The following is an 11910-nucleotide window of genomic DNA, read 5'->3' on the forward strand; positions in this document are numbered from 1 at the left end:
GTGTATTTATATTTTGCTTAGATACTTGTAATAAGCTTATGGACACACAGAAATTGTAGGCATTCTCATTTGTGTAAACTCGCACACTCCTATTGAATATTACCAAACCGTGCTTTTCCTGTTACTGCTTATTGTGCAGATTAAGTAAAATAATAATAATTCAAAAATAAGTTAAACAAGAAAAAGAAATAGCGTTACTCTATTTCTTTCCTGACATGTATTTCTCTATTACAGAAGATATTGTATATATCGTTTTATGTTTTCCATTATTTTTAAATTAAGAGATATGAGCAATTATCTATGCTTAATAGAATTAAAACATAACAATCAAGAAATTACATTATTTCGGTGCATTGTTGTATTCTGTTTTAACAAAATTTCGTCTTGAAATTAATAAATTAAATTTGATAATTGAATCAAAATAAATAAAATCATAATGGTAAGTGTAATCTTTCATTTAATTTGTATAATACACTTTGAATTTTCCAAACTGTTTTATTAGAAATTCACGAAATAACACCAACTGAAAATTTTAATTTTATATCGATGATAGAGTACATATTAACATAATCCTATAATATTACAACATAATTCTACAATATTAACATAATATTATAATATGTAACAATAATTTATATTATCGAGAATAATTTTTATTTAAGTTTTTTACTAATTATTTATGTTTAATCAACGCATTGTTTTAAAAGGACAGAAAACATCCATGTCCGAAATGTGAAAAGGCATTTCTTCATCAAAGTCATTTGCGTGTACACATGCGAATTCACACGAATGAAAGGCCGTACAAATGCAATTTGTGCGAAAAAAGCTTTACGCAAAAGGGTCATTTAACAACTCACATGAAAGTGCACTCCGTTGAAAAGCCGTTCAAGTGCTATTATAATGGCTGTGGAGAAAGTTTTAAATGGAAATCCGGGTTGGAACAACACATGTACGCATTGCATTCTGATGAAATTTTATCTAAAGTAAATATTACGACAAGTTTCTATATTTTCATTTTCGTTTTTATTTTTTAATTATCAAAGCGATAAAAGTTATAAAATAAACAGGCACAATACAATTGTACACGATAATATGAAACCTTTAGTTAATATTTCAAACAATACTCGATGCAACTGTGTTTATTTCCACAAACAAATATTAAAATAATAATATCAATAAGCAACTGTAAATATCATTGTTGTCTTTTTAGCGCTGGAATATTTTCGGTGTTTTATATTAGTTTTTACCTTTGATAAAATAACTATAAATTAATTACGTTTCTTTGTATTTTTGTGCAAACCCGTTTTCTGTATGTAACCTTTGCTAATTAATCACACATAAACATTTATAAAATGGGATAGACGTTATCCATAATAAATTTTCCAGTGTAATTAATAATCTATGATAAATGTGAATAATATAAAATTTTAATTACAACAATGTTAAATTATTAAGCGAATCATTCTTCACAATTATTATTTTTATAAATAATATTCCCACTGATACATCTTCGTGTTGTTATTTTCTAATTTAGTATTTTTAATTTTGCATTTTATAAAGTAAAAACACAAGAAAAGCTTTCTTTATTGTTCACTGTATTATTAAGTCATTGTTACAATTATAAAATGTTATTATTTTTAAGATTAAATTCAGATTACAGTGGAAAAAATTTCCAAAAACAGTTGTTCTTAATGTGAGTAATTGCTAGTGTCAATAAGAAAATCTAAGCAAATTACTCTGCAGCAACTCGTTAGCTCTATTTTTATAAAATAATTTTCTATACACATAATTTAATAAAACTTGAACAAATTGTTTTACAAATAACTCCGACATCATCACAATGAAATATATTGTGGAAATCATTTTAAAACTGTGTTATATAAAATTGTCATGAAGTTCTTGCGTTTAAAACGTTACGTTTTATGTTTTTATACAATATGTATCAGAATTTTGAGGAATAAAACTTCGGGAAATTGTGCAGGTTGAAATTTTGAACGTTTTCATATAAGGAACCTATTGCCGAAAATGTAATATAAAGTTTCTACAGCACTTTGCACGTTTGATGCGGTCGATATGCTGAATGAAACAGCTGAATACAGTATTTATGACAAGTTTTATTGACAAAACAGTAGAGTACAAGCAAAGTGTACATCGAATCAGTGGCTACACTACTTTAGAGTAAATGTTCAATGTGACGACCACCGATTTCTTTACATAATGTGCAACGACAAACCATGTTTTGTCCGACACTCTCTAAAATGCCACACTCCCTTCTGATGGTATTAAATGCTGTACACAACGTCCTGTACACAGGTTCAGTTAGACGACTGTAGTTGTGTGTTTAAAGTTATCCATTCGCAGCAATAACATGAAGTCAATAAACGGAAGGTTATCTACCAAAGTGAAGGGCGGTCAAGCACTTCCTACCGCTCTAGACACTTTAGTTCAAATTTCCGGCTATAGGTTCCGTATATAAAAACGTTCAAAATTTTATCCTCTACAATTTTCCAAATTTTTAAAACGTCATTCAGATACAATCTGTATATTGTTAACAATAAACTAAAACTTTATTAAATAATTAGATTTCACCGAACGACCCGAAGATAATGAGCCGTAAATGTAACTTCTGCTCAAAACTTTGTGCATCTCCCGCAGCTTTAAGGGCTCACTTGATAACTCACACCAAAGAGCGGCCATTTTCGTGTAATTTTTGCAACGGCACTTTCACTACCAAAGGTAATTTAAACAGACACATCAGTAACATCCATCATAAAAAGGAAACTCCATCTTGCTCCGAAGTAAGTGTATAAATATGTTAATTACTAAACTTTTAACCAGGACCTTAACTTTTAACTTTAACTTTTAACCTTGAAATTTCGAGATATGCAAAACATTCGAGGTTTTTTTTTCTTATAAGTGGATGTTAGACTATGCGTGGGCGGCATGATTTTGTTCATCCTGTTTGATGCCTAATAATTTCTGTGATCAGAGTGGTCAAAACCGGAGTCAGATGGTTTAACACATAAGTTAAACCATCATTAAGCGTCAAAGCGGTTGAACTAAATCATGTCCCCATATACATTCTAACATCTTAGGCGAGAACATCTTAACCGGTTTTACTGTACTATTATAAAATGGCAAAAAATCATACTTTAAGGGGAGAAAGGATTTTTATTATTATTATTTTTTATTTAAATTCGAACGCTAATAACGAGGAAAATATTCATTAAGAGATATGACACGACCACTTTTAGGTCTTCACCGAATAATTAAAGAACGATGACTTGTTTGTTTTCACAGAAATTAACAACTGGTGTATCTTCCTGGTAGTTATATTGTTTTATTTTACGCCGTTGTTTTCTCACATAATTCGCTTTGATAACATTACTTTTCCGAAACGCATTTATATTTGTTTACCGATTATTCTTAAGGATATTAATTACTCAAAATTTGTAAAAAATGAACATTTACACTTTTGTTATAATATTGTGAATTATTTTACCTTAATTATGTTAAAAATTTGTTAACTTTTATAGCAAAACAAATATATAATACATATATAATTATCTATTACATATTTTTTGCAATTCATACATTAGTAACTGGTGTACAGTTATGTTATTTACGTTATTTACTTTCAGAAATGTGCACAAGATGTTCAACGAGAGCAGAAAGAATCGTTTGAACGACCATCAACAAGTTTTCTTATACCTGAGTCAACAGAATTTCAAGAAATTTCTTTCGATGAGAATCTTTTTACTTTACAAGACTGTGAAGAATTCCTCGAAACTCTTAACGTCAATTTTGGAATTCTGCAACAGGAAGGTTTTTCACAAATGACATTTTCCCCAGATATGGACGTTGAAGTGTGTTATTTGAAATGTCCATTCTGTCGTGAACAATTTTTCGACGACGTTTCTCTTAAAGAACACGAAAGAAACTCCCATCCGTCTGATTAAATAATTCTGGACAACTATCTTTCAAAATATATTAAATTAATAAGATATCGGATTATTAATATTTCAAAATTTAATAACGGAGACAAAATTAAATATTCAGGACAAGAAGCTCAGTTACAGTTCGGGATATATGTCAAATTGTCGTAAAAAGTATTCATCTAATTTAATTTATAGCGAAAATTATTTGATTAAAACTGTATAATATTTAAAAGAAACAAATTTATTAAGTTATTTTTCACATTTATTGCTTCATGAAAACAAAAGATGTAAACATCGAAGAAACACTTAATTTATATTTTACATTTTTAAAGTCGATAAGCTTTAATTGAATAAATTTCAATTAAATTTAAAAAATTGTCCCTATAATATCTATACTGTTTCAAGTTAATTATTTACTTTACTTTATTTATGATGTAAGCCATTAGCTTTCTTACACTGTAAAAAGAAAATACAAACATACTATAACAGACATACAGAAAAAACAATTAACATACAAAATTAAAAATAAATCAAGGTTTTTATAGAGTCTTTAAATTGTTTGTAGGTTTTGAAATTTATGTATTATTCTTTTACAGCGTTTCAATTACATATTATTTGGTAGATAGGCGTTATAAACAAGCATTCGACGCTATAGAACGGCATTTGGAGGAGTATACAAAATTTTATTGAAATATTTTTCATCGTATAATTATATAAAATTGTTGTATAATGGTTTTATAGTATCGTATAATTGTGTAATGATTTCATCATAAGATTTTAATTTTTTTCTGTAAAAAATCATTAATTGTATGATACTTTTTATAGTATGGTATAATTGTATAATGGTTTTATCATATAACATGTTCAAGGTTTAACATTGAAACCGTTGAGTGACACTAGATAGGAGAGTAAGATAGAGTTAAGATTTCATTTGGGAGATGTATACAACGCCCTGCTAAGCATTTACAAAAATTATTAAATCGATAATTTAATAAGAGACGAGGCCTCGGGTTTATTAAATTGTATTAAACGATTTAAGTTTTTGTGTTAATTAGTTATTTGGCATAAAATATTAAATTTCATTAATCCAATAAAGCGAGTTGATGCAAACAAAAGATTTTGATCTAGCCTTTGCACTAACACGAAATATAAACAACGCAAGAAGCATTCCGGGAAATATATTGTCAGTGATATTACCTGCTGAAATTTTCAAGCAGTATCGCTTTGGAACAAATCAGAGAGATTTTCACAGCTCTATGTATACCAAGAAAAAATATTTTATTATTAATCTGTAAAAAATACTACCAACCATTTAAATACAAATTTTTCTTTTTGATGTGCCATATCAGATCACTTCGATGTCTGCGAACACCCGGCGTAGGATAGATCAAATTAGTTTGTAAGAAAAGTAATGTCTTGGAGAATTTGGAACCGGAGCGGTTCCTCATTGCCTTCTTTGAGTAGGGGATGTTACGCGAAAAAGAAATGCTTTTCAGGAAGTATTTTAAGGGTAACTAGATCTTATTCAGATGTTACAGATGGGAATATATCCTGCTACTGTTAACATTCGAACATAGTTTTGGCCGAACCACGCCGATCTACCAAATGTTATACAATTGAAATTCCCTAACAGAAGAACATAAACATGTGAAAACCTACAAACAATTTAAAAATGGAATCAGCAGCTTGGATCATCTTCGACTCTGTATGTTGATTGTTTCATTTTTGTTTTATTGATATTATTGTTTTTGTATGTTTGTTATAGTGTATTTATATTTTGCTTAGATACTTGTAATAAGCTTATGGACACACAGAAATTGTAGGCATTCTCATTTGTGTAAACTCGCACACTCCTATTGAATATTACCAAACCGTGCTTTTCCTGTTACTGCTTATTGTGCAGATTAAGTAAAATAATAATAATTCAAAAATAAGTTAAACAAGAAAAAGAAATAGCGTTACTCTATTTCTTTCCTGACATGTATTTCTCTATTACAGAAGATATTGTATATATCGTTTTATGTTTTCCATTATTTTTAAATTAAGAGATATGAGCAATTATCTATGCTTAATAGAATTAAAACATAACAATCAAGAAATTACATTATTTCGGTGCATTGTTGTATTCTGTTTTAACAAAATTTCGTCTTGAAATTAATAAATTAAATTTGATAATTGAATCAAAATAAATAAAATCATAATGGTAAGTGTAATCTTTCATTTAATTTGTATAATACACTTTGAATTTTCCAAACTGTTTTATTAGAAATTCACGAAATAACACCAACTGAAAATTTTAATTTTATATCGATGATAGAGTACATATTAACATAATCCTATAATATTACAACATAATTCTACAATATTCACATAATATTATAATATGTAACAATAATTTATATTATCGAGAATAATTTTTATTTAAGATTTTTACTAATTATTTATGTTTAATCAACGCATTGTTTTAAAAGGACAGAAAACATCCATGTCCGAAATGTGAAAAGGCATTTCTTCATCAAAGTCATTTGCGTGTACACATGCGAATTCACACGAATGAAAGGCCGTACAAATGCAATTTGTGCGAAAAAAGCTTTACGCAAAAGGGTCATTTAACAACTCACATGAAAGTGCACTCCGTTGAAAAGCCGTTCAAGTGCTATTATAATGGCTGTGGAGAGAGTTTTAAATGGAAATCCGGATGGAACAACACATGTACGCATTGCATTTTGATGAAATTTTATCTAAAGTAAATATTACGACAAGTTTCTATATTTTCATTTTCGTTTTTATTTTTTAATTATCAAAGCGATAAAAGTTATAAAATAAACAGGCACAATACAATTGTACACGATAATATGAAACCTTTAGTTAATATTTCAAACAATACTCGATGCAACTGTGTTTATTTCCACAAACAAATATTAAAATAATAATATCAATAAGCAACTGTAAATATCATTGTTGTCTTTTTAGCGCTGGAATATTTTCGGTGTTTTATATTAGTTTTTACCTTCGATAAAAAAACTATAAATTAATTAAGTTTCTTTGTATTTTTTGTGCAAACCCGTTTTCTATATGTAACCTTTGCTAATTAATCACACATAAACATTTATAAAATGGGATAGACGTTATCCATAATAAATTTTCCAGTGTAATTAATAATCTATGATAAATGTGAATAATATAAAATTTTAATTACAACAATGTTAAATTATTAAGCGAATCATTCTTCACAATTATTATTTTTATAAATAATATTCCCACTGATACATCTTCGTGTTGTTATTTTCTAATTTAGTATTTTTAATTTTGCATTTTATAAAGTAAAAACACAAGAAAAGCTTTCTTTATTGTTCACTGTATTATTAAGTCATTGTTACAATTATAAAATGTTATTATTTTTAAGATTAAATTCAGATTACAGTGGAAAAAATTTCCAAAAACAGTTGTTCTTAATGTGAGTAATTGCTAGTGTCAATAAGAAAATCTAAGCAAATTACTCTGCAGCAACTCGTTAGCTCTATTTTTATAAAATAATTTTCTATACACATAATTTAATAAAACTTGAACAAATTGTTTTACAAATAACTCCGACATCATCACAATGAAATATATTGTGGAAATCATTTTAAAACTGTGTTATATAAAATTGTCATGAAGTTCTTGCGTTTAAAACGTTACGTTTTATGTTTTTATACAATATGTATCAGAATTTTGAGGAAAAAAATTTCGGGAAATTGTGCAGGATGAAATTTTGAACGTTTTCATATAAGGAACCTATTGCCGAAAATGTAATATAAAGTTTCTACAGCACTTTGCACGTTTGATGCGGTCGATATGCTGAATGAAACAGCTGAATACAGTATTTATGACAAGTTTTATTGACAAAACAGTAGAGTACAAGCAAAGTGTAAATCGAATCAGTGGCTACACTACTTTAGAGTAAATGTTCAATGTGACGACCACCAATTTCATTACATAATGTGCAACGACAAACCATGTTTTGTCCGACACCTTCTAAAATGCCACACTCCCCTCTGATGGTATTAAATGCTGTATACAACGTCCTGTACACAGGTTCAGTTAGACGACTGTAGTTGTGTGTTTAAAGTTATCCATTCGCAGCAATAACATGAAGTCAATAAACGGAAGGTTATCTACCAAAGTGAAGGGCGGTCAAGCACTTCCTACCGCTTTAGACACTTTAGTTCAAATTTCCGGCTATAGGTTCCATATATAAAAACGTTCAAAATTTTATCCTCTACAATCTTTCAAATTTTTAAAACGTCATTCAGATACAATCTGTATATTGTTAACAATAAACTAAAACTTTATTAAATAATTAGATTTCACCGAACGACCCGAAGATAATGAGCCGTAAATGTAACTTCTGCTCAAAACTTTGTGCATCTCCCGCAGCTTTAAGGGCTCACTTGATAACTCACACCAAAGAGCGGCCATTTTCGTGTAATTTTTGCAACGGCACTTTTACTACCAGAAGTAATTTAAACAGACACATCATAATGATTCATCCGAATAAGGAAATTCCATCTGGCTCCGAAGTAAGTGTATAAATATGTTAGTGACTAAACTTTTAACATACAACCGTGTCTTATAGTAAAAACATTATAATAGTAACTTCACTTATTTAATGAGCACACATTGTTTCAATATTCATTCATCGCATATATTCTAAACACGTATATCTGTTTCATTCGATACTCCGAAGAGACAAGTTTTTTTTTCTTAATTATCAGGAAAATTCCTGTATTAAAAATATACAACGATTCTGAATTTTTCGTGTAATTTCAGCCACTAATAGGCTCACACTAAGCAGTTTTTGTATAAAGTAGGAGTTATTCGATAAGCAGTNTGTATTAAAAATATACAACGATTCTGAATTTTTCGTGTAATTTCAGCCACTAATAGGCTCACACTAAGCAGTTTTTGTATAAAGTAGGAGTTATTCGATAAGCAGTCAGTAAAGAAACGTTTCTATGTCATTTCATGTATTCAAGATCAGATATTAAATTAATTTTCCAAATTACAAGTTATTATATGCAATTTTACTTCAGAGAATTCAAATTTTCATGAATGAACTTCATTTTCACTCATTACGATGAATGACAATTTATGGACATCGAATTTCGTTTGTTTTTCAATTGAATAATTATGAAGATACATACACTCAAATACAAATACAATTATATAAGTGTAGAGAAATTTACTGGATGTGTGAAAGTCTTTGTTCCGTGACTTTACAGTAATATCTATTGAATAATTATAAACAATGGCTTTCTTGTTTTCACAAAAATTAACAACTGCTGTTTCTTTTTCGTAATTATATTACTTTACTGTAAAGCATTTATATTTGTGTACCGATTATTCTAAGGGTTGTTAATTAATCATAATTTGTTAAAATTGTGAATTTTCAAATTTTAATAACATTGTAAAATATTAACTCTCAATTAGCTTAAAAAACATTGTTAACTCTTATAGCATTACAAATATATAATACAGTATATAATTATATATTACATATTTTTTGCAATTCACATTTTAGTAAATTGTGTACAGTTATGCTATTTAAGTAATTTACTTTCAGAAAAGTACACAAATCGTTCAACGAGAGCAGAAAGAATCATTTGAACAACCATCAACAAGTTTTCAAAGACCACAGTCAATTAAATTTGAAGATATTTCATTACAAGAGAACCTTTTTACTTTAAAAGACTGCGAAGAATTCCTTGAAAACATTGACGTCAATTTAGGAATTATTCAACAAAAATTACCTAATTCAGTATATAATTATCTGATATGATATAATTTAATGCAATCCACATATTAGCAAATGATATACGGTTATGTTATTTATGTTGTTTACTTTCAGAAAAGTACACAAGACGTTCAACGAGAGCAGAAAGAATCATTTGAACAACCATCAACAAGTTTTCAAAGACCACAGTCAATTGAATTTGAAGATATTTCATCAGAACAGAACCTTTTTACTTTAAAAGACTGTGAAGAATTCCTTGAAACCGTTAATGTCAATTTAGGAATTATCCAACAGGAAGGTTCCTCACAAGTGACATTTTTCCCAGAAATGGACGTTGAGGAAATTAAATTGGAATGTCCGTTGTGTCATGAACAATTTTTCGACGACGTTTCCCTTAAAGAACACGAAAGAAACGTTCATCTGTTTGATTAATTAATTATGGACAACTAATTTTCAAAATATATTAAATTAATAATATATCAGATTATTAATATTTCAAAATTTAATAACAAAGAAAAAATTAAATATTTATTAAAGATGCTTAGTTACAGTTCGCGATATATGTAAAATCGTCGTGGAAAATATACATCTAATTTAATTTATAACGACAATTATTTGATAGAAACTTCATAATATTTGAAAGAAACAAAACTTATTAAGTTATTTTTTATATTTATTGCTTCAAAAATGAAAACATCTAAACATCGAAGTTACATTTAATTTCTACTTTACATTTGTAAAATTGATATGCTTTAATTAAATAAATTTCAATTAAATTTAAAAAATTGCACGTTTTTGTTTTTTTTTAACTATACTGTTTTAAGTTAATTATTCTCTTCACTTTATTTATCATGTAAGCAATTAGCTTTTTTTCAATGTAAAAAAGAAAATACAAATAGACCATAACAGACATACAGAAAAAACAATTAACATACAAAATTAAACATAATTTAAGCTTTTAATAGAGTCTTTAAGTTGTTTGTAGGTTTTCAGATTTTTTTATTTTTTACTAAAGCGTTTCCATTATATATTATTTGGTGGATAGGCGATTTTTAGAGAAAGAGTAGCAGACGTTTCTTAGTTGTTAATAAACTGACTGTTCACATAACAAATCAAAAGTGTAGTAATAATTCCATGAAAAACACGAGTAGAAAAGATGCCATAGACATTTTATAAAGTATTATTTAACTCTCCTTTTTTTCTTTATTGTCTTTGTGACCAAAGAGATTCTTTCCACGGTAAAAAACAGAAATGAAAATAAATTTTCATGGATGAAAAATTTAAACTCACAAACTTTGGTTAAACCATAGTAAACCGTCGAGTGTATTTATCCATTCGAATCGGTTGGTTATGATCTGCTATTATTATTAAATTTTCAGAATAATAAGAGTTTATTTATTTACTAGCAGGTAGGCCCGGCTTTGCTCGGGCAAAAGTAACGATAGCGAGATTAAGATTATTACGTTATAGTCAACCTTATCCGTTTTCACAGAATGCAAGAATTGGGACCCTCTGTTTTCAGACAAATTAGAAAATTTATACATTGGTCTAAAAATATTTTCGATTTCTCGCAAGACCCAAAAAACCGCATCAGCGCCTGTAAATCTTGCATATTGCTTTCTCTTAACACTTTCATTGTTAACACTGCCATTGTTACTTCACATTTCCATTGTCGAAATCTTTATCCTGTCTCTTTCCTCCCCGGTGGAAATTTCGAAAAGTCTCTTCTTAGTGTGCGTTTTCGTGACGTATCCTTTAACTATGTACCAAATTTCAACTTTCAACTCCTAACCGTTTGGGCTTATTATTATTATTGTCATCATTATTAACCCGTCTCGATTATATATATAAATTAATACACGCAAATTGTTCATTTATTAAGTCAATATTATAATCACCAATAATCAGTATTCGGTAAGACTTTAGTCAAAATAATTGATTTCAGTACAGTAGAACCTCGAAAACTCGGCCTAATGTGGACCGAAGGGTGGCCGAGTTTGTGAAAATGTCGGGTTATCGAAAATGGGGTTAAAAAAAATAAGTACGAGTGTTTCCTAAGAAAATACTGTACTGTACTTGTATGTATTGTTTACTTGAGAATATAACAGAGAATAAACTGCCCAAATACCCTTAAACAAAGGAAAAGTACGTCCTTTATGAAGGCATAGAGCCTTTACTACATGAAAATGAAAATTA

General features: G+C 28.4%; 1 protein-coding gene across 1 annotated transcript; it reads left to right on the forward strand.

Annotated features, from left to right (window-relative positions):
* Positions 1 to 376: 376 nt before the first annotated feature.
* On the forward strand, positions 377 to 10399 carry LOC111641171 (zinc finger protein 813-like). The gene is made up of 7 exons (XM_023387296.1): positions 377 to 439; positions 708 to 983; positions 2583 to 2798; positions 3642 to 3866; positions 6410 to 6684; positions 8285 to 8500; positions 9829 to 10399. The coding sequence occupies exons 1-6, from the start codon at positions 437 to 439 to the stop codon at positions 8307 to 8309; spliced, it is 1020 nt and encodes a 339-aa protein (XP_023243064.1). The 5' UTR covers positions 377 to 436; the 3' UTR covers positions 8310 to 8500; positions 9829 to 10399.
* Positions 10400 to 11910: the final 1511 nt, after the last annotated feature.

This window comes from Centruroides sculpturatus, unplaced genomic scaffold (assembly GCF_000671375.1).
Source record: "Centruroides sculpturatus isolate CEXI.00-Female unplaced genomic scaffold, Cexi_2.0 scaffold1521, whole genome shotgun sequence".
Lineage (NCBI taxonomy): Eukaryota > Metazoa > Arthropoda > Arachnida > Scorpiones > Buthidae > Centruroides > Centruroides sculpturatus.